This window comes from Macrosteles quadrilineatus, unplaced genomic scaffold, assembly GCF_028750875.1.
Source record: "Macrosteles quadrilineatus isolate MER2022 unplaced genomic scaffold, UCM_ALF_1.0 Scaffold_3__2_contigs__length_128488019, whole genome shotgun sequence".
Lineage (NCBI taxonomy): Eukaryota > Metazoa > Arthropoda > Insecta > Hemiptera > Cicadellidae > Macrosteles > Macrosteles quadrilineatus.
In genome coordinates, this window is record NW_026542596.1 from 40840092 (window position 1) to 40865315 (window position 25224).

At 36.5% G+C, this 25224-nt stretch overlaps 1 protein-coding gene across 1 annotated transcript; it reads left to right on the top strand.

The window, feature by feature from the left end:
* Positions 1-2788: 2788 nt before the first annotated feature.
* LOC128989135 (uncharacterized) lies at positions 2789-22657 on the top strand. The gene is made up of 7 exons (XM_054411002.1): positions 2789-2905; positions 7551-7793; positions 18080-18181; positions 20371-20652; positions 21083-21131; positions 21813-22027; positions 22419-22657. The coding sequence occupies exons 1-7, from the start codon at positions 2789-2791 to the stop codon at positions 22470-22472; spliced, it is 1062 nt and encodes a 353-aa protein (XP_054266977.1). The 3' UTR covers positions 22473-22657.
* Positions 22658-25224: the final 2567 nt, after the last annotated feature.

Here is a 25224-nt window from a genome sequence, read left to right on the forward strand (position 1 = left end):
TTCTTTTTAAGGAAATAATTAGAGAGTGAGGCCCTGGGGCCCTTTAAAGTTTCATATTTATCCATAAGATTAACATGGGAAACAAAATTTGTTATGGAACTCCAGCTGTTGTGAGAAATTAAGATCGAAATATTTATTGATGGTATCCATGGTAACAAAGAACAAACCCACAAAATTAAAACATGTAAACAAGCAGAACTAACTGTCAAATTAATTTTGATTTCACAATTCCACACAGCTGGTTCAAACATATTAAATACTGCATGATTATTAGAACAGGAACGGTAGGGATCATAAACATTAATCAAATATGTCACTCACCCGAATAATTTTTGTCTATGCACGAATGTAAACATTTAACATTGATTAAATGGAACTGTCAAACTATATGTTAATGTCATTAGTATGGAATTCTTTCAACATTATTTGTTGATCGAGATTGTTTCAATATTTTTGAACTGCTGTAGTAATATTTTACAGGAAATAATTGTTAGATAAATTCATGGATATAAGTAATACCTAATTCAGATTCTTCAATCTTTGCTGTTATTATGTATCCGCAGCAAACCTTCAGACTAAGCGAATTTCCATTTACCTGGCTTAATTAATACAAAGATTAATTATTCCCTTAAAATGGTCATTTTTCCTACTTAAATAACATTAAGTTAATTTTAATATGAGTACTTAGGTTTGCTGCTACAGGGCAGGTAGGTGTGTTTTTGTTGAAATGTTGATAGCTAAGTATGATTGTTATTGGTTTGCAAATCCTGTATTAAGGCGCGTTTACATTAAATCGAGCTCGCATTCGAGTTAATGGAATGCGATAGCGAACGAGTTACTATTCCAGTATCGAATGACGAATCGAATTCCAGCAGCGTTTACATTGTATTTGTTACTGGAATAATAGTAGCAGTTGCGAGTGATGTAGTTGTAAGGCGAAAGTTAAGTATTCATAATCAACGATCACACTGGTCTTAAGTGATCGCTGTGTGATAAGTTTATTTTCAGTACGTATGTATAATGAGTGAACATATTCAAGAACTGTGTAGGGATGTATAATATGTTTGTATAAGTATATATATAGTGTGTTTAAGTAGTATGAGTGAAATTATTCAAGGTATATTGGTGATCTGTGGGGAAAAATAAATTCAACAAAAAAAAGAAATTAACATACATCATTAACTTAGCCATCACTTATATGAGTAGTAAATACAAAATCTATAAACAAACAGAAACATCACTTTTTCACCACACCTACGTTCTCACAACTGGTTTTACAGAGATATCGTATTCGAGCGTGCGAGCATTTCCCAACATGTTGGAAAGTAACTCGAACGGCAAAATATCATTCGTGCTCGCATTCCACTACTAGCATGCGAGTAAATTTGCAGTTGATATTTGTTCGAGCACGAATGCGAGCAGAACTGGAATGCGAGCTCGAATTAATGTAAACTCGCCTTTTACAATTGCTCGAATTCGAGCAACATGTACACTAGTACTTATTTAATACGCAAGCAGGTTTTTTGTGACAATTACTCCTCCGAAACTACTGAACCTTAGCATGACGGTTCAGCAAGCTTAGCTGCTGTCTCCTGACAGCAAGCTTAGCTGGCGGGATCAGATCTTCCGCACAGCGGACAAGGCCGCTAGGGTGGTTTCTTCTCTTAGCCGGTTGATGGCCAATGTCGGAGGGCCTCGGTCCAGTCGTAGAAGGCTGTTAATGTCTTCGGTCCAGTCCGTACTCTTGTACGGTGCGGAGGTGTGGGCAGACGCACTAAATAAGGAGGCATACAGGATGCGGCTCGCCCGAGTGCAGCGTCAGGCAGCACTGAGGGTAGCATCTGCCTACCGAACAGTGTCCGAGCCCGCCGTCCTGGTGATTGCTGGAGTCATCCCCGTCAAACTTTTGGCGGCGGAGAGAAAGGCAATTTACCGGCGCCGTGGGGAGGACGAGGCACGAACAGAGGAACGCACCCGCACCTACCAGCTGTGGCAGGAGGGCTGGGAACAGGAGACACGGGGACTCTGGACCAGGCGACTGATACAGCAAGTCCAACCTTGGGTTGATCGGCGGTACGGAGAGGTGGACTTCTACCTCACCCAATTTCTGACGGGACACGGCTTTTTCCGGTCGTACCTGTTCAGGATGGGCAAAGCCGTGTCACCCGACTGCATATACTGCCCAGGCATTCTCGATGACGTGGAACACACATTTTTCCACTGCCAGCGCTGGGAAAGGCCCCGCCTGGTGGCTCAACAATTAATAGGACTGCTGTTGGTGGACACGGTCATACCGATTATGACGGAGGGTGAGGACAATTGGACCTGTGTGTCACATTATATTCAGGGTATTCTCCGCGCCAAGAAGATCGACCTTGACCGGGATGCGGTTGTAGGTCATTAAGAATCGAAATGCCAGAAACGGTGCGAGCCCTGAGGGCTTAGGTCACATGTTGGCCTGACTTGAAGTAATGTGACAAACAATTCCAGGTCTGTGTCCAACAGAGTAGAGGGGGTTTTTTAGTGAGTAGTCTGACAATTTTCAGGAGTCTCACACTACAGGCTGGCTACCTCTGTGCGTAAAAGCATTTTCCCTCCTCTCCCTAAAAAAAAAAGTCGACCAGTTGGTGTGAACAGAGTTGAACAGTAGCATGAGCATCGATTTACAAATTCCTTTCCCAGCTGATGTGAGCTAGGCGATGATGACCGGTAGGGCTGACTTCCAAGAGACATCGTTAACCTATAAGCCACACACACCCAATCGGTAATCAGCCAATGAGAAGGGCTAATGAAGAAGATGGAGGGGTCAGGAGTCTTGGAGCTGGAGGACCTGGAGAGGACAATCGAGGAGATCACCACGGGCCACGGGACCAAGAAGATCAGGAGTTTCGGAGTGCGTGTATCGGTGCGTGTGCTTCTGGGACAATAAACAGTATGTAAAAAGAATAAAATACATAACTAAATTTTTGTAAAACAAACAAGTCATGTAATTTGTCAGTAACAAATTCTTTTATATTTTCAATTGATTTTCTTTTCTTGTAAATTTAACGTTGTAAATTAACTTATCTTATTATTGTTGATTTTTGCCTTTTCAAAGTTTTCTTTTGCTGTTGTAACACTTTGAAAATTTTGTAGTTTTTTCTAAATTTAAATTTTTGTTCATTACACGTTGAGTAACGCCCTTAAGCAGTCTTATGTCTCATTAACCTAACACCTCTTGACTAAGCTAAGCGAGTGAAATATTTTAGGAAACTTAAATTTAAAGTGAGGTATGGGACTCGCAATAGATTAGTATGTGATCCTGGGCAACAACGTCATTTTAATATGTTAATGATCCATACCGGGTCTTAGTCTAGTATTCGTGCTATTCTCATAATATTAAACCTTTGAATCTCTCGGGAGCAGAATCTGTACCGGTACCTCTTGCGGTGACACACTATCGATCTTTTCCCCGATCAAGACCCCGAACCGAGCAGGGAGAAGGGAGAAGGGAGATAAATATCAGCAAAATTTTACTCCGAACATTTCCCCGAACATGACCAAGACCAGACGAATTCTACCGAGCGCGGCAAAAGGAAGTTTGGAGAGAGATAGAGAGTGTGTGCGAGTGAGAGCGCGGAGGCAGTGCCGTTTTCTATTGGTTTTATTCATTGAAATAACGTTACAGAATGATCATTTTAATTGCCTTTAATAATATTAATGTTTATATTATTTTTGAAAGAATTTCAACATCAATTACTTAATTCAACCTTAATATTATTGGTATAATTGATTTAACGGTTTCTACACTTTGAACCTTGACCAAACAAACCACAAACATTACATCTTAAATGATTATAATATATAACGGCAACATGTTACCCAACATTTATTTATTTTACCAATTAAAGAGTTTAATTGCCATATTAAATCAGAACTATCAATGCTAGCGCAGGCGGCCGCTCGGTGCGGCGCTCGCGACGATGTACGGGGCAAAAATGTACCGTGACACACTATCGTACATCGGACCGTACATCGGACCGATCTTTTCTTTGATCTTTCGCCAAAAAACCGCCTCCAGAGCGCTCGTCTCCCTGCTCGGCCTGATGTCTTGTTCGTCGTCTTGATCGGTGTACGGACCCGTGACACACTATCGAACATCCTCCCTTCGACCTCCCTTCTCCCTTCTCCCTGCTCGGTTCGGGGTCTTGTTCGGGGAAAAGATCGATAGTGTGTCACCGTCTTTAACCTCTGCTCTTTGAACAAACTGTCAAAATCAACGTATTTACAGCTGACTTCAATTGTGTATTTTAAATCTTCCAAAATGTAAACATTGAAAATTTAGAAGCCTATGGGGCGTAGCCCAAGGGAAATATGAAATAAAATGATTTAATATTGAATTGTCATCCATTTGTGAGCTAAGTTTCAAGTCTCTAGCACATCGGGAAGTTAGTTTAAAATCTATTGCAAAATTTGTACCGAACAGACAAGAAAGAGAGCTAATAAAAACGTTTTAAAATAATAGGATTCGGACCAGCAATGTCATTTGTTTATGTTTATTATCCATACCGGTTCTGTTTAAGTATTCGAGGGTCATATGTTAACAATCGAGAAGGTATTTGAGCGTAATATTCTATTTAGTCTTCACTACTTCTGTCCAGTCCAGCTGTGTACATTAATTATTGGAATTTTCCAATCCCTAAAAAATTAATGATTTGACGTCACCCGTAAGCTTTGCAAGGAATAGTACATTTTTTAGCAATAGAGTAACTTGAAGAATTAATATGGCGCTGTATTCACTTTTCCACCCAAAGTCGTCTGCTAAAAATGTCCATGTTATTACTAAACCATTTATTAATTTAATTATTGTAAAAGCTATTCTCTATTATGACAACTATGCTATTCTAACCCTACACAGAAAGGAAGAAGATTTACTAAGTTTTTTTAAGATTAGTCGTCTGTGAAAAGAACTGAGGAGGAGTGCAGCGAGATAATTAGTGTTTCAATTGCAGCAACACCCAAGCAATCATAGAGATAACATCGTTACCTATTACATATAGGTCTCTCTGCTTTCCACTACTGATTTTGAAACACTCTCGACCTCTATTGCATAGTTTAGGTTCCATCAAATAATTGCCTGGTGCTGATGCAACTGATATAGTGCGACCAAAGAACTCTGTATATGACTCTCAAGGTTACCAATGAAGCCTATTTCTTATGGTGTACCGAATACCGTACAGTTTTACACCATGATTGCTGAGAGAAATCTACTTAGACACGATATACTTTACTATGTTCTGTCACTTGTTAATCAGTTAGTTAATTTTTTAGTTTACTATAGGACTAAATAAATATCAAATCCGAGAAATAATCAAATTTATGATTTTTTATTGAGTAACGCAGTGACCAATAGCTCAAATTAAAGCCTATAATTTACTGATTATTTTGAGTCTAAAACATAAAACCATAAACAATACTGGAGCTGTTGATATTGTAATCATAGAAACCCCTTATAATAAAAATAATGTTTATGTTGGTTGTTCACCTTGCGTTTGCTTGAAACTCGTCCGATTTGAATAGCTAATAGCTTAAATGAAAGCCGGTATTTCACTGAAGGTTCTTGTACCAAAATATATAAGATTATATAATTATAACTGGTGAAATTCAAATGAAGTAAGAATTCGAAAATAAATCAAATTTATGTCTCTTGGTCGAGTAGTAGATAAATATATGCCAAAATGCTTGAAGTGAAATCTGTGCGTGCATGCCTTTAATTTGAGACCTCAATCTTGAAAATCGGTCGGGTAGAAGAAGAGCCAAACGAACTCTGGAAAAAAATCAAATTTAATTAACTCCCATAAGAAATACATGGGGAACAAATTTCGTTTACGTATAAGCCGAGTGGGACTGTAGATAAATATATGCCGATGTTTGATGTGTAATCTGTGCGTGCATACCTTCAATTTGAGACCTCAATCATGGAAATCGGTCGGGTAGAAGAGCCTAACGAACTCGGAAAAACCCAATTTTTAAATATATAAGATTATATCCCCTAGGAATTATTTTGACGGTTAAATAGATAAATTACAAGACCGGTAGTTCCCAATTCTTATGTGTTATCTCGAGTACAAGCTAAGTATGGGAAAATAAGAAATATTTACATACTATAATATTTGAACTCCAAAACTTACATTGACATGAAATCGCCAAAGCCACGATTGAAAAAAAAAACTAATATTGTAAAGGTGTTGAATCCTTTTAATATTTATTGCGAGTTTTTGTATTCAGCTGCTTAAATTCTTGTGAGAGAAAGTATTCATTCATGGTGTATATTTATGTCTTCACGTTTGTTTGAAATATGTATGCTTTATTCCTTCGTAACTTCTTCCTCCTCCTTGACCCTCAGTTTCTGGCAAAGATCCACGTCATGCTTGGATGTCTGTCTACATACCGACGTGACCGTGGAAGTTCTGGCCCTATGTTATGGATCGACCAGTCCAACAAATTGCCAAAGTCATGTCAATGTTAGCTCGTAATTTCTGAACAGAAGAATCAAGGAATCCTCGATCTACGTTCTATTTCTTGGCCAGAGAAAACGCCTAGGCCCTTTAGGCCACTCGGCAATCGATAAGATTTTACGACCTATCGCAATAATAATCAAGGTAATCTAGAATTGCGAAGTATTTTTAAGCTTATATCTCAGGTTGCAGCATTTTAGGAACAGCTTTTCTCAGTTCTTTAACATTTTATGCACGCTTAAATAGTTATCAGTGAAGATTTAGACGATCAATGCCAACCAGGGATATGTCAAACTTTGGAGTGGGATTATGAGTGTAGCAGAAGAATAGTTGGTACGGCAGCTGAATCTTTAGCCGTAATCTCTTTTAAGGCCAATGGCCAATTAAGAACAGCTAGGCCCAGGTGGCCCAGTCAGTACGTTGAACTTACTACGTCCAACTCATTTTTTAAATATGCGTAATATATGCTGATTAAATTAATCTGTTTTTTTTATCAAGACCATTTTTTTATTAACAGCGCAATGCTTACTGTCCAGTTATGATCGTTTGGTCAAGTTACAAACCGTCAGAAAGCTACTGGCTTGGGGCTCCTGATAAATGTTAGTAGGCTTTTGATGAATCCATGATAAGAGTGATTGATTTTATTCTCCTTGTATTGTCACTGACTAAGATCAGCTGTTGAAAAAGGGCCATTTTAAAAGTCAATAAAACCCCAAAACAGCTACTGTACGTCCAGGTTATTTTGAACCTTCAATAAGATAGTGAATTTCCTTGGGATCGTACCAATTACATAAGGTGTCTTCCAAAATTCATCCCTCAAAGATTTCATATTCTCCGAAGACCTCAGTTAACCTCAGATAATCAATCCGTTCTACAATTAGCCTACCTTGCATTCTAACTCAGCTTTAATGTACCTAAGTGCGCTTTTAAGTGACTTTTCTCATTATCTTTCGACATTTTTTCCACACCCTTATCCAAACTTTATGCAGCACCAGTAACATTCAAACGCGCTGAACATAATTACCTAAATTTCATCAACGTCTTAAATGGTAGTTTTGGTTAACCATTATTTTTCGTATCCTCGACGGCCTTCCGCTGGCGAAAGAGTCCTTGGTGTCCTGTCAGGAAGCAAGGATTGCGGAGGGCCGAAGACTGGTGTATGTGTGTGTGTGTTTGTGTAGGTGCGCATGTGTGTTGGTGAGTCCTTGGAGATGGCGGGGGTTTCCAGAGGCACCTCTGCGCTGCTTCAGGCGCGGCAACCATTCAGTTAGTTTCGCCTTTCTCTTCAGTTACAAGGTATGTAATCTCTGATTTATATTTGGTATTGTAACGGTTGGTAACATTTTCTGGTTCACAGGTGTAGATAAATTGGTTGCATGAATATGCTTTAAAGCTACGTTTACTAAGCTTATGGTACCATCAGAGTTCATCCTTTGTTGCATAATCTAATATTTTTACAGTGTTTAACTTTTACGATGGGGCCCGTGCGCAAATTGCGCATCTTCATAGGGTTTTAAACTTACTAGAGGTCGTCCAGTGGTCGAAAACTCGACCAAAAATAATTATGAAATGTACAGACTTCTCTATTTTTACTCCAATCTGTAAATAAAACATGTGATTGGCAATTCTATTTGTTTTGATTTTCTGTTTATATTTCGTTGTTATTTTGTCACCAGCATGGCGACCCACATGACTCATGTTATTTTTGTAATTTAAAATTTATTTTTGTGCTCATTTTTTGCCTATTTCAATTCATAAAGGGATTTTGCACACCTACGGAAAAATGTCTTTATAACAGTATGCAGGTTTTCCCTGCTATGCACAGGAGCTGAGAAAAAAGGTTTTACAGAAACATGTTTGCCTATTAATATATAGATTTCCGATGCAAAATGAATAATGTAATACCCTTATACCAAAGATTATTTGTGTTTAAGTCAGTTAGTTGTTAGGTGAATAAACAAAATAACTTACAATAAATTAAATTTGTCGATCCTAGACTCACACCATAAATAAAGAAAAGTAACTTTTTACCTACCTCAATCAGGTTGCCATTATCATAAATTTAGCCTATTTATACTTTTTCTGTTTCCCATAACTTTTTTGTCTCTTCTTAACAATCTGACTTTGATTAAACCTTTAAATTAGAGATCAGCTGTTAGATTGCAGTTCACAGCCGTTATAAAGAAAGTTTGTCAGCAACACCGGGACTTTGAAAATAAACTCTAAAAACAAGAGAAAATGAAACTCTTGCAATGCAAGAGGGCAAAGGCCTAGAGAAATTACCTTTTTCGTTACCATAACCATTTTTTAATGACAAGTTGCCATTTTTTACCATTCTTTTTTAAGTTGTACCATTTTTCGTCACTCCGCTAGATCATAGGTTTTAAAATGACACCGACATCGTGAAAATTGGTTCTTTATTACCATTATGAATACAACTACTATTTACAATGAAATAAATTGTTTAAACCTCAATCAGGTTACAACAATCAAAAAGTTACCTATTTAAAATCCAATAGTTTGTGTAGTATACAATCTGACTGTGGTTAAACATTTAAATGAGCGATCAGCTGTTGAATGATCATTCTCATTTCGCAGAGGATACGCGTCCCCGGACGTGGATTAGGCGTCCGGCAGTTACTGTCATAACCTAACCTAACCAACCAAACTTGCTGATAATTAAAAAATCAAATGAAGGTTCAAATGTCTTCATAACATAAAATTATAAATGCCAAAAATTCTAACAAAAGATGTACAGTTAAGAAGAAATTACATTCAAAGCAAAATCTGTGACAAAAAGTTAAAGAATCCGATTGGAACCAGGGACAAAGGATATCAGCCGAGCACTCTATCCACTACACCACGAACAACGCTGACCGAACAACGTATCGTTGTGGTAATGGCGTTCCGGGACCCCACAACCCGGTGACGTCACTACCGGACGCCTAATCCACGTCTGGTTACCGGACGCGTATCCTCTGTGTTCTCATTTAGACCGTTCAGGCTCAGTATCATTGAATCTAAGAATGCGGACTCCAGAAATAAATCAAACGGTAAGGTGATGGAGCAATAAAGGATATTCCTATTTATAAACTCATAATTGAATTCCTAATCGTCACTCCGCTAGAGCAACGATTGAGGAATCGTGGCGAAAAAAGGGATGTTAGGCTACGGTGAAACCCCTCATTGCATTTGAAGAATATAATAGATAGATGATAGGTAAATTTAGCTTTTTTCATTTTTATAAGCTGTTTTTAGCGAATTTCCCTATAGGGAAGTAGCTATTACCGTAGGTCTCATGGTAAGACCTAAGCCCGGGACCGATTTACTTTTTCATTTTGATGTCCCCAGAGGCCAAAAACACCATTCGTTCAAATTTTTATATATCTATCTATATATATATATGTATATATATATATATATGTGTCCATCCGCACGATAACTTGAGTAATTTTTGTCCGATTTTGATAAAATTTGGATTGAAGGTGTAAGGCGGGATAAACTTGAATGAGTTCGCGAACCAGCATGATCGGACTATGGGAACGGGGGTTTATGGGGGGTTTTATGGGGTGAAAATAGGTTTTTCCCATTTTTGACCCTAAAAACACAAAATTTCACAATTTCTTTTTAAACCATTTTGTAGAGCTTAAAAAAACGAATAATTTAGTATATTGAAGCGTTATTATGCGCCTAATTGTTACGGAGAAAATTTAAAAAAATTGTAATTTTAAAATTCCCTTGTTATTCTTATGGAGAATAAGTCAACTGTTGTAGTTTGCTTGTTTATGAACATATTTTGATCAAATTTGGAAAATACATTAATTTCTTACTAAACCACAGTACCTTTTAATATTTTACATAAAAAAAACTTGTTTACCCTCCCTGTTGCAGCAAACCTAAGTACTCATTAAACTAATTCTGTTTAAATAGGGAATAAATGTGATATTTTTAAGGAGACATTTTAGTTTAAATCCAATCAGGCAGATGGAAATTCGCTAAGTCTGCAGGTTTGCTGCGGCGGGGGTATTGTATGTTTTGTTTCAGTTCTTACATTGGTTTACTATCTCATATATATATTAAAATTATTGGGTCTTCTTTTCCGAATAGTTTCTGCTCTTCTACCCGGCCAATTTTCATAATTTTGGTCTTAAATGAAAGGTATGCACGCACAGATTTGCTATCAAGCATTATCATTCATTTATCTACTGTTTTACTTGACAAAAAAACTTAAATTAGATTTTTTCTAATCTAATTCTCACTTCAATTAAAGATGCATTTCACCATGTTCTTTTTACATCATCCTATATGTTCTGGTCTAAGAACATTCAGTGAAATACTAGATCGGACGTATCTGAAGCACGCTACTGAATCACGAATCAACAATAGTTATTATAATTATTTTAGGACTTATCTGCAATCAATGATACGTAACTCAATTTTTATTTTAGTTATTTTGTATATCTTAAAATACTCCTAGAATAAAGGCTTTTACTTGAGATATTGATCGTTTGAATCAGTTAAGTTCAATATACTGTTCTACTCAATCAAAAATCGTAAATTTGATTATTTCTCGGATATGGAATATGATTTTAGATATATTTAATCAATTTTATTTACGTTATCCCAAATGTTTTTACCTAAGAACAACCTTCAGTGAATTATCGGTTTTCTTGAATTATTGATTATTAAGATCGGATTTACCTAAAGCACGCTGCTGAATCACGAACAACTCAAATTGTAAAAAACGGAGTTATTTATCGTCGATTTGTATAGTTAATTTGCTTGAAACCTCAACAGTCAACAGTAACCGTCGACTTCGACGGGTTTTACCTAGTCGTTGATAATATTGTTACGCCTATGCATCCAATCAACTTAATTATTTTATAACTTTAAGACGAAGTCACTTGATGTTATTAACAAATATGCATGTTTAAAATAAAGAAAATATTTAATTCAATTTATTTAATTAAGTTATTTAAATTTATCTCTTAAAGGGTGAAGTTTCGGTACAATGAAAATGTAAAAATCAGAATCATAAAAGATGTTCATTTTCTGCACGTTGCAAAGCCTAGTCACAAAAGAAACAAATTTAAGCAATTGAGTAACTATTGCCTATGGAGTATTCTGTACTCTGTACATTAATCCAAAACGATTAAGCAGCTCCTCTTTAGATAAGTTGTTTTCACTAAGATGTCAACAAAGTGATTAACAGATTTTTTCATACACTCAAGTAATTATGATAATGTAATGAATGCTAACTGCAATACTTCTTTTTCGTGGCTATCCTAGGTAGTAATTACTAATTAGACTTTGGAAAGATAACTTTTAGTTTTTTTTCGTACTCTGGTTCACAAATTAATTTATATCCTACTACCTAATAAGTGAGAATGATTGGATGTATGGATGGATGTTTGTAAGAAGTAAACGCGAAAAATGCTGGTCGGATTGAGCTGAAATTTGGTGTGATTATAGCTCACATTCCCGATTAACATATCCTTACTTCTCCGTGGTCTTTAGCTGGGAACATTTTAAACCCCAATGATCAATAGCAGTCCTAAACTGAATTATCTTAGACGATGTTTGTATCATTAATGTACACAACGTAAGCAAGAGTTGGTGTTTCCATGCTGCCTCACAGGCGACGAAACGCCATTATGTTTAATTCATACCCTCAAATTAGAGGCCGGACGTACATTAAACACAGAGTGATCGTATATTAGTCCTGGTTCTGTGAAATATTACAAGTGAAACATACACTTAAAAGTCCTTCGTTCCAACTGAAGATTTGTGCAGTCTCAATTATCCTGAACTAAATAACTCCAGAAGATTCGACGTTATCAGTCAAGTAAAAAAATACAACCATTGACTTTGGATTATGTAATTAGACATCTAATTTCCTATCAAGCGGCTAAGATGTTATAACAATTGAAATAGTTTTAAAATGTAAAAAATTGGTAATCTATATACTAAATACAGTAAGAGTTGCCTCTGTTAGGCCTACATCCCTTTTCAGCCGTCCTGCTTAACCAATTTTTACGATTGAGGTGTCATTTTAAAACTTATGATAAAGCACACCTCTTTACTTATAATCATTACTTTCCTGTATACCTAATTGTGCTCGTCGGTATATGGAAAACCATTAGTAAAATCTCTAACTACTGTAAATTTGGCTATCATAAATTAGACAGCGATTGCGAAAATTTAGGTTAGAAAGTTGAGTGCCTTAATTACAGTAATTGATAGGGGTGCCGCCTTTATGTCCCCCTTATACCATGATGAGGGAACTTAGTGGGTCTATGGCAAGGTTGAAGTATACAAGATAACAATCACAAGGCCAACAGCTTCTGATGCTGTTTTGCATAAAGTTGGACTCCCAGGAGCTGTTGATGATCTGAACTTAGATAACGATTAGTTTTATTACTCCCGCCTTACGCTTTTTTATCGAATTGAATTATTTGATTAAATGTTATAGTCAAATTTGGTATCTGAGGGGTCAAAGGATTTGCCTGACAATGAAGGATTGTTGGTTCAATCATTAAAAAAGTCTATATTATTTGAAGGATCGAAACGGTGTCCAGCTCGTTGATCATGGCCTATTATGGGCTTAGTTAACGAAACAGCTGATCTTAGTAAGTTATTGATTTTAATCCATTCTACCTTTGGCTATTGCTATAACTTAGTTCACAATATTATGCGGGTTTAGGGGAATAAATCTATCCCCCCACTTGGCCCTTACCTTTTAAATAAAAGCTCAGCAGTTAATTATTAAGCTAAAACAAAAAGTGGTGGGGGATTTCCCCCCATACCATCTAAATATTGTGAACGAAGTTATATAGATACAAACGATAGAAACTCCATTCATATCTTAAACCCATAGCGACTTTTTGAATAAAGTAATTGACATGAGCCAACGGTAGAGTATGCTATGGTCAATTTCGCATATCCGTCAAATACGTTGAACTTTTAAACAAAGCCAAATTGACTACATATAACTTGTCCGTAGTTAATTTTGTGACTACCTACATCTGGTCCATAGTCTGTATGATGGGATCTGTTTCCTCGCCCTCCTCCTTTTACCTGCGGGACCTGGAACTGGCCCGAGCCTTAAAACATTGGCCGGTCCTCAGGTAGACTGAGGGTCAGGAGACAAGTTCCATCTACGGACTATAGTGGTAGAGCGCGGGATTTCGGTCCTTGACTCCTTGAGGTCCTGGGGTAAAATCCTGCCTATCACCAATGCAGGCCTATTTTATCTAAGTGATAATGCCTCAACCCCTATGTCTAGCCTGGAGTAATGTGGAAAAACGTTTCCAGGCTAGAGTCTAGTGCCCTAGGAGAAATAAATAAATCTCACCTAATGAAAAAAAAACAAATTACTCCTATCCTCAGTTGATCTTCGAGGATGACAAATACATATGGATTTGTCACCTCAAGGATGACAAATCTATATTTAATCTATGTACGACAAAGGACTTGTGTGCCCCTAAGCACGTATGGTGTGTGTACCATTGACAGTTGGTACACTGCAACAATAGACAAAGACGCAATGCATTATCAGCTGATTCTACTGACACTTTCACATGTTCTCGCAACTCATCTGGCTTCTCGGCTTCTCTCCTCAACACAAACACTATCTAGACATCTAGGGCAGCGGTCACCTCACTTTCCGGGTCTTACCGTAGAGATGGCGTAACCACTGGCTGTGTACCTTTACTGGCTAACTATAAAATTAAAGTTCTCACTTTTATGAGTACAGTAACAATTTAATTGTTCATTTGATAATATAGCATTGACTTGTGTTTAAGGGACTTAGAACAGTCTCCCTCTGGGAAACTGAAACATCAGTATAATGTTTTAGTTCATCTCCCATGTTATTTTGTTGGCTATAAATATCGAGTATAATAATGTGTTATTTGTAGCATTTTTCGCTTATGTAAGAAAAATAATATTCCTATTACTTTTTCAAAAATATTCAAGAAAATAATTTACGTTTTTCTGATAAAAATATATAACTTTAAAGCTCTTGATCTAAACACTTTTAAGGGTTGTTGGATTGTTACTAGGTATTGAAATACTCACACAGTCTTGGTTAATTCACTGGATTTATTATGATAAGTTTACAGCACACAACATCATCACAACTCACAATATGGTCATAATCTAGCATAAATGGAAGTGGTTGATGATCAATCTACAATATCCAAAACAGTGTTACCAACACAACACAACAAATCACATAGCCTAGCTTAGATAAAGAATAAATATAATTATGGTATATAACACTATAATACAACAAGGGTTATTACTGAATAATCTCAAATTAATTGTTAAAACTGAAATGGTTACAATACAACTGAATATTCAATTGAAATAGTATATTACGTTACTAGTCCTGAAAATAAGTGTTTACCGGACGAGTGTGGTCGTTCCCGTGCGAGACGAAGTCGAGTACGGGATTACCATTCGAGTCCGGTAAACACATTTCGGACGAGTGACGTACGATAGTTTACGCCATACTACTTAATTCGTACAAATCCTTATATATTTCCACCAACTAAAGGACTAAACATCACCAGTCATGACCTCTAAGAGAGGTTATGTTTTTGTTTATAACCAATCATTGCCACGCAAATACAGTATAATCAGCTGATTGGTGTCCGGTAAAACTCATTGCAGAACAGTATTACGCAATGAAACCCCATTTGAATAAGCTGGCGGCAAACAGCTGTTTTCTGGACTAAATCCTTGCGTGGGAAGTTCGTCAAAATAATGTAGTGTGGCGTAAACTATTATTGTTTGTGGTTAGTTTGAAGCATCTGTTCAGTTCTTTTATCTAATAATTTTCTTTAGCCTTTACTTAGAACAGCTGATGATTTAAAACATGATTCATACTGTACAAATAAACATTATTGATTTCTGTTCTTCTTGAAAACATGTCTTATTTTATTTCTATCTTAATATTTCATTTTTATTCACACACACTCACATTCAAAACACTCCACAGCATCAATTATTGACTGACCTTGTGTGTGTTTTTTTATTAGGCTACATTGTTTATATTGCTGATAAAAGAAGTGCCATTGTAATTAAACACTGGCCATGGTCTTATATACACGATACCTATAAAACGTTAATTGGTCATTTTAATTCCTTTGGTTGCCTTGAAGTTTCATCTTAATGTTAAGGTAGTATGTTACAACATAAGTTAATTAAAGAAAAAAATATTTTTGCGTTCTGGGAGATGAAAAGATGATAGTTATCTTGTTGCTGCAATCCTGGCATTAAAATGTGATAATAAATTTATAAGTAAGCTAAAAATTTATTCAAAATCAGGCGAATAATATTGACATTCTAATTTACAGTATATGCCTTTGTAGCATAATAAAGAAGGAACAACCACATAGTTGACCGTCCCTAAAGAATGAGTTTGTTTATCACAGAATGTGCTACTCCAAAATACTATTTTCACTCTTAATATTTTTGACGCTGATAGTTTATTTGACATATTTATGCTTGGCTTTAAAGTGAGTTTAAAGTGAGTTGTCTCTCCAGTTTGACCTGGTTAAAAAGTAGTATACTCGAGAGAAGCACTTTATGATAGTGGCTCAATTTATAACTAAGTTCATTTGTTCTAAAACTGGCTATCGACACAGATAATATAACCCCTACTAAAGTAGGGGTTATATTATCTGTGCTATCGACGTACAACTGTTATCATGAAAATAAAATATGATGTCTACTTTTATAAATGGTCGCAGAAAAAAGGCTATATTGTAACGGTATGAGATTTACAATATTCGTAAACAAATCCAAAGTCTGACAGAGGTCAAAGTCATTAGAATTATTGGCTCCAGAACAAAAGGATCTCGCTAAAATTTTCCATTGGATGATTCACGATATAATTACATTACAACTACCAATCATCAACAACTAAACAGCTCATAACCAACCTGGTGTTGCTGAATCAGACCAGTTAGAGGTGAAACTGCTGACGCAGCGATCAAACCATTAATCTAATGAATGCAAAACATATCATCATCCTGATGGTAACAACCTTATAACTCGCTGGTTCCACTTAGTAATGTTTAATTCAAGGCTAGACTTAACAACTGGTATAGAAAAAGACGTGGTTCAGTCCTTCGACAGCCTACGAGGCGAGAAGTAATCACATACCGAAGTAACAGGGTAGAAAGTATTGTTGCAGCACCGTTATCTGGCAACATGTTGCAACTGTTATTTGTAGGTCTGTGGTCTGGACAGAGTTTAATTTTTGGCTAGGGTATTTGAACGTCCCTCCAGAAGAGAATGGTTACCTTCATTCATTTCTCTGATTCGTTATGTCACTTTACAAACCTGTATTAATGTGATATAACTAGCAAACTACTAAGACGGTAACTAAATTAGACCTTTTCTGTATTTTTTTCTGGCTAATGACATTTTTATGTATTTTTCCCTGGATAGTCAACTATATAACACAGTTCATCGGGATTTTCCATTGTATGAAACAAGTTTTGTAAAATGTTCACCAGCTAACTGGACCCCCCCCCCCCCTAACCCTCACCAGGCACTGACCCCAAGATGGCACATTCCCAAGTCAAGGTCAAGTTTTTCAGAATTCCTAAAAAGTACAAGTTCTTCCCAAACACATTTTCTCCACAACTATCAGTCAAGCGTGAAACTAGACTTTTTTGTATTAACATAACAAAAACTTTCAAGGACTGAAAATCTATTATTTGAGTGACTATGACTAGGTTCTTAACAATGCAAGAGCAAAAAGCATGTAGTTTCCAATTAGTTATTGTTGACCAAAATTCCAAGACAAAATCCTCAAGAATAAAATTACGGTATAGTAAAGTTGTATACTTTTTATTCTATTTGTGATCTTATCTCGATTTAATGTAAATCTAAGAAATTTGTAGAAGTAATAGGGCAGATAGTTGAATTTTTTATACCATTTTTTTAATAAACTTGGAGGCTATACCTCAGTGATACAGTGCCCGCTTGAAAAAAAAAAAAAACTGCATGTAATTTATGGTTAAAGAACACCCATCAGCTGATGATCATATTGGGTTTTTAATAAGCAATTTTACTAAAAGAATCGGCTTGTCTCAGTTTGTTAGTTGAACAAGCGTTAGTTTTAGTAAATAGATCACCCTTCCTTCTATTCTCATTTTTATCACTCTTATTAGCTTACAATATGCAACTACTTTTCGTTAATACTATACACAATCTGAATCTTTTTTGCACAAAAATGTAATTCCTTTTATGTAAACAAACACTCAATCGCTTTGAAAAAATACACAATCACTTTTGCGTAAACTCATGTTTGTGTAAATATACAACCACATTTACTGAATAAATATTTTGATTAAAAATCTATCACATTTACTGAATAAATATTTTGATGGAAAATCAACCAAATGTGACATATGGTGTTTCTATGTCTTAAAAAACTCCTTAAAAATAACTAAACCATTGGTTTAAGCATAGATAAAACATAATGTGTTGGTTAGTCTATGGTTTAAGGTAATTAGCACCATTTTCCATTCTGACAAAGGTTTTAATCTATAGCTGTGTTACAGATGATGTATGCTGGGAGACTTGTACTTGTGTTAGCAGCTGTAGTGTCGTCTGCAGTTGCGCTACCTAACCATCTGAAGGCTGTGGTCACCGATAAGGAGCCGGTATGTTGGAACATGACTCTGAAGCACGTGATTGTGATGGATAGTGATTGTTAACTCTATAGTGACTTTGACTATTATCTTGTCTTCTACAGTGTATGTTGTTGACCATGACTCAACGTTAATGTTATTTGTTGGCAAAGTATCAGACTGATTTAACCACCTTAGAATCTCTAAGATGTCCCACAGAAAAGTAAGGTACAGAGGAAACTTGCTTAGATGGGACGACCTTGGGCTTTCAGCTCTAGTATGATGTGCAGGAAATATACTTGGTAGCAAAGAAGAACCAGAGGGGGGCGAGCACTGTGCTAAAATTTATTTTCACACAGGAAACAGGATCTTCCTCCACCGTGAGCATTGTGGTATACACGAGAGCGAGGTGTTGGACTTTGCATTAGACACTGGCGATTAATGGTGGTGTTGCAGGTAAAATGATAGATTATGTTGCCAGTTATTAATCATAACTCATAATCCGTCAGCAACACCATGGGTCTGTAATCAGTGTCATTATTACTTATTAAAATTTAAGGATGTTATACTTATCTTCTAGTGTGTTCATGATGAATTTTCATGACATCAACGATGAAGAAGATTCAATAGCATCTATTCAGAATTTGAAAGCATATGTGAGTGAAAATTTAAAAACGTACGTTTTCAGGAAAAGCACTTTGCAAATGTTTTTCCCCTTTTTTCAAAACTTGTATTATTTTTTTTATTTCATTAACATTTGAAGTTTCATAAAATGTCCATGGTAACGCAATATCTTTGGTAGTTTTCTTTTAAAGAGCATCTTTAGTGGAAAAACACAAAATCCTGTCACAACCATAACGGAAGTTTAAATAAATATTTAAAATGGATAATATTATTTTTATACCTATGTTTTGCATACAATAAAAAGGTCACTGAGCTTTTGGTATATTTGGTCTTTCTAGAAAAAAAAACTCAAAAAATTGAAAAAAAGCCAATAAAATCTTTTTAACTTTGTATAACTCCGAAAAAACTTACCTGAGACTCGAAAAATCGATATGTTTGTATAGAGGTGTGCTTCTTTTGTGTATAAAACATTGAAATATGACGATATTTTAATTTTTGAAATTTTTATGATAGAAATCATAAACGTGATGGTCAGGGACAAGCGGTACGGTCGTGAATTGTCTGGAATAATCTAAATCTTTCTAAACAATCCTTCAATTATACTGTTAGTTATAATAAAAATATGTGTTTCAATTGAACTAAACTGTTCAATTTACAATTATATTAAAGTTATTATCACGACCAAACACACTATAATCCATAAGGCTGGATTGGTCGTGAAAAAACCCGCGATAGTCGTGAAACTTTGGTCGTGAAATTACGTGTTATTTGGCTCTGTTCTGGCGTTAGCCCTGCACCTCATGTTCGAGGGTACAAAGTGGACTTCTAGGTTAATCTAGCAATTGAAATATCTTATAAACAAAAATTAACACCATGTCTACTTCATCGAATGACTACGTATGGTCATGAACACGCCAAAATTACAAAAAACACAATCTTTCCTTTATTAATCTTGTAATTCCTCCATTCAACTCGAAACGACCGGCACTACAATCCTGACGTACACCCCGAACTAGTCTCTAAAACCAACTGACTCCATCGATGCCAGGCTTGCCACTGTCCTGCTCCAAAGTTGAAAATTTTTCCCAAATGGTCGTGACGCCAAATCGAGGGACAGACTTATTTTGTCATGGTAGTCAGTTTGCAATGACAATAAAATTATAATATGCTCCTTTTTTGTAAGTTTAATAACTATTGATGACAAAAAAATATAGCTTTATATATTTCGGCATGAATAATTAGTCTAAAAACAGCGTGAAAGTTGGAAAATGTACCCTAGGGACACGTCATGGTCGTGAATTTCGAGACTTTAAAAATACAAAAAAAATACCTAGGACCTATTTAAAACCAAATAAATGTGTGTAACATGTTGCTCCCGTCCCAAAAAATATTAAAACACATAATAATAAACTACAAATCCAGTATCTACGAAGCAAAAGGCCAGGGACATGAAACGTACGTTTTTAAATTTTCACTCATGTCCCTATGGTATTATTATATCTTAGCTGAAACTAGGATAACTTATTGACTGTTATATTATTCTTTTAATTGGTATAAAAGTCATCTAGTGGTTAAAAAAGATGTTGTTTTTTGCAAAGGTTCCCCAAGCGTCTCAAGGCGTTGCTGCGTCTTTTGGCCCGTTTTCAGCGAAAGCGGAGATCGGAGAGGGTGGACTATCAGCTTCTGCAGACTCTCCACTAGGAACCGCTGGGGCAGGGATTGGCAATGGAGGCTTGGGGGCTTCAGCCAGCACTGGCGGAGGTCTGGGAGCTTCAGCTGGCACTGGTGGGGGCCTGGGAGGCTCTACCTCTACTGGGGGTCATCCCTCACAGCACAAGCCTGGACACTACCAACCTGGCCTGTTTGATGGCATTTTCAATGTGAGTAGCCTCAATTAAGCTTTTTTAGATAAGTTAGGATACGTATACATACTTTAACTTTCACCATCTTTCCAGTTTGCTTCTGCCAACAAGCATTTCTGTCAGCCCACTTGTTAACTTACAACATTAAGTCCCTAGAGTATTTAAGCTTGAGGGCTATGGTGTTGCTAGCCTAGTGGTTTTCGTCTATGACTTTGGTGAGAGAGGGCACGGTTGGAAACAAAAACTGTCCACAAAAATTTATGGATTGTTATTCGGATGTACAAATTGCCATTGGCATCAACACCAATGACACAAATAGGAACCCTTTCTTTTCTCCATAGCCTGCTCTATCTCAAACAGCAGTTGAGTCTTGGCAGCTACTGTTGTGGTTTACATAATTACAATTGTTTTATGCTGTTTACTCACCATTATCTTTGCTATTTTTCAGATTCCAATTTCTGTTCTCCAAGCAGTGAACCAATACCTGAACAACAGAGGTTAGTATTCATGGAAGTTTTTAGATTGTGACACAAAGAGTAAATTATAAAATTTATAGGTACCTTTAATTTCTAAAATACACTGTTTCCTCTTCTGAATTCATTAGTACGGTATTACATTAATTAACCTTCATTAAGAAGTAAATATCAATAGAAGATTTGATTCATCTTATTAGCCCTGTTTAACATACAGATCCAAAAAGTCATCAAAGCACACTAACACTTAAAATATTTTATTAAATAGCTGCTTTACAATGCTTTACAACATAATTAAGACACACTAGAGATACATTTAATACCTACATTTCATTGAAATGGCCACCATACAAAGTAGGTATTTTAAACCAAGTATGAATGGAGATGAGTGTATATAGGAATGAGTGGCGCGATCTTGTAGTCTTGATAGTGACTAAGGCCGACACATTCCTTAGACACAGTTGTTAATTAATAGCCCATACCGCTAATGGCAACTCAGGGACCTACAGTTTATAGTGGAATCCGAAACACATTTTGGCCTTGGTATTAACGAGTTGGTCTTATTTTCAGGATAACTGTAATCAGGATTTGAGAGTAATGCAGTTGAGGTCATGTAGACTAGGTCTTTTTCTTGAAACCCCAGCATTGTACTACTGATATTTCTGTGATAAACATATCGAATTGAAACATCTCAAACTATTGCAGGACCAATCACAAAGCCAGTACACAGAAGGCGGGGCCACGAGCCCCCGGTGTACAAGACAGTAACGCCAGAGCAAAGTGCGGGGTCTGAGGTAGGGACAAGTGCTGCAGACAGCAACGTCGGGGCTGGAGCAACAGCCGAGAGCTCTGCCAGCAGCACAACGGGTCACCGTCCTGTCATGATCAATAAGAGAGTCAACTACGATGATATCTTTGCTGTAAGTTTGATTTACATAAATTTTGATCTTTTTAGAAATGTAATCAAACTTCCACTAAACTCCGTTCACAAAATTTCGGCGTTTTTAGGTCAAGAAATCTATCCCCTCCACGTCTTTATCCTACCATTAAAACATAGCTCAACAGCTGAGATTTGTCAAAACGTCAATCAGTTGCAACATACTTTAGGCAGAAAAAAGTTGTGGGGGGAACTTCCCCTCAAACCGCCTAAATATTGTGAACGGAGTATAATAAAAATATATATGCAAATTTAACTCAATAACATTGTGCTGCAAAGTCAAGATTAGAACATCTATGCTTGGGATTGACCGGTGTGACTACTCCAAAATAATTGTATATATCTCATCAATAACCGATGTCAATTTTTTCTAGATTCCAATTTCTGCTCTGAAATCTGTGAACCAGTTGCTGAATGGAAAGAAATGATGCAAAATAAAGACTTCCTGGAAATTTGTCCAGATCGTGCAATGCAACAGGTGCACAAGAAAACATTATGCAAGAAAAGCCAAATCTTCGCTCACTCAACTTTTACTCCCAGACTTCTTGCCAAAGGTTTAAGCTTATATAAGTTTTGATACACTGATTATATTTATTAAAATCGTTAAAATTTGTGTTGTCTATTTCCTTAGTATTACCAAATCCTCGGTCCTAGCTAGATGATGATTGAAGTCTGAATGATAACGTCCTGTTTAAATTTACAAGATAGCTCCCTAAAGCTTTAGAAAAGTTGTACAATGTTTTGACAAATATTAGTACAGTATTTTAAATCAAAATTTATATGGTATTTGAAAAGAAAGTGGCTCATTAAAGATTTTTTTTTATTATTATCATTTGAGATTGGGACGCTTTGGAAGGGTTTTTTTAAACAGTTGTTTTTGGAAGAGAATAGATTTCAACAGTTATTTGGGAAACTTATTACCCTATACTAATATTAGCTGAATTCCACTCCTTTCCAACTCAATTCCCTAATTTTAACAAAACTATCTAACTTGTTACTTTAATGGTGTATCCCAAAGAAGATACAAACACTGATAGGTTACAGCCACATAAACAATTTTTCACGCACAAACGCATAATTCAAATCAAATCAAATCAAAATCCTTTATTTCGTATAAAATAGACAATATTTACAAAATGTATATATGCAATAGAAATAGGTTTTAAAATGTATAACTAAAAATAAACGAAATTAATCCCACATGGGATAACCCGTGCGTGGGAGTGAGTCGTATGATGTTTGATTAGAAAGAATTGAGAAGGTTTGATAACAAAAAACAGGTACTTCTAATAATTACTGTGCGGGCAAGATTCCAAAGCGCCAGCGGAGTCATGAAATAATGAAATAATGAAAACACGCTGAAAAAATGAACAACGTAATGAATTAACGTAGAAAATTTAATAACGATTCTAAAAATGCAATTGAAAATATCATTATGTAGGTTTAAAAGGTTGAGAAATATGAGATTTTATTAGGCAATATCAAGAAATTTGGAAAATCTAAAAATGGCTGTTGCCGGAAGTAGGAGTGAGATATAACTATCCAAATGGCGTATTTTTATCACAATTTGCGTGCTTAATAATGCCTTAAACTGTTTGACACTGACTACCAAACACCCTGTATATAGATTTTCAAATGTATTTAATTGAAAATTGTATAGTTATTTTTTTAATGCTATGGTTACCGACTATAAACTTCACTTAAATTTTTTGAGCGAAGCTCTTATATGTTGACTCTTATGCATTTCGTAATTCGCAAACTCCTCCTAGACGGCTGAATCAATCGTTTTCAAATTTTGCATGGTGATAAAGACCATGTCGGTGAGTGCCAACATCTATATGGCGTTAAAAAAGTCTCTCAGGAATCCGCCCCACTGGATCTCAAAGTTTCAATGTAATCCTTATGGAAGCAGTATTTGACACATAAACAAAGACATATGATCAGCTGTTAACTTTTGAATGCAGTAGCATTGACTATTGGATACAGAAGTTTTATTAATAGTCAAAGGCAGTAGATAAAGAAATAGCTGATAGCATTATTCCACAGATATTAGAACAGAGACGGTATGGATCATAAATATAATCAAATGACGACACTAGCTTGAGGTCCGTGAGGTAGGAAGGGGTGAAGGAAGTAGTAAAGGTGAGCAGTCTGGAGTGTGGAAACTGTGTATGATGACTAGATTTAGGGATCTGCATTCATAAAATTCTATTTGAAGGGAGGAAAACATGTCCGCGACGTAGGAAATGGTGAAGGAAGAAGTAAAGGCAAGCAGTACGGACTGTGGGAACTGTTTATGAAGATTATATTAAGGTATCTACAATCCTAAAATGCTATGGAAAGGGAGGGAAACAGGTCCGTGACGTAGGAAGTGGAGAAGGAAGTAGTAAAGGCGAGCTGTCCAGAGTGTGGGAACTGTTTATGTCGATTAGATTAAGATATCTGCAATCCTACCTTGCAATGCTATGGGAAGGGAGGGAAACAGGTCCGCAACGTAGGAAGTGGTGAAGGAAGTAGTAAATGCGAGCAGTCCAGAGTGTGGGAACTGTTTATGACGATTAGATTAAGGGATCTGTAATCCTAAAATGCTATGGGAAGGGAAGGAAACAGGTCCAAGACGTAGGAAGTGGTGAAGGAAGTAGTCAAGGCGAGCTGTCCAGAGTGTGGGAACTGTTTATGTCGATTAGATTAAGATATCTGCAATCCTACCTTGCAATGCTATGGGAAGGGAGGGAAACAGGTCCGCAACATAGGAAGTGGTGAAGGAAGTAGTAAATGCGAGCAGTCCAGAGTGTGGGAACTGTTTATGACGATTAGATTAAGGGATCTGTAATCCTAAAATGCTATGGGAAGGGAGGGAAACAGGTCCGCAACGTAGGAAGTGGTGAAGGAAGTAGTAAATGCGAGCAGTCCAGAGTGTGGGAACTGTTTATGACGATTAGATTAAGGGATCTGTAATCCTAAAATGCTATGGGAAGGGAAGGAAACAGGTCCAAGACGTAGGAAGTGGTGAAGGAAGTAGTCAAGGCAAGCTGTCCGGAGTGTGGGAACGGTTTATGACGATTAGATTAAGGTAGGTAACTACAATCTTAAAATTCTATGGGAAGAGAGGGAAACAGGTCCACGACGTAAGAAGAGGTGAAGGAAGTAGTAAGGTGAGCAGTGTGGAGTGTGGGAACT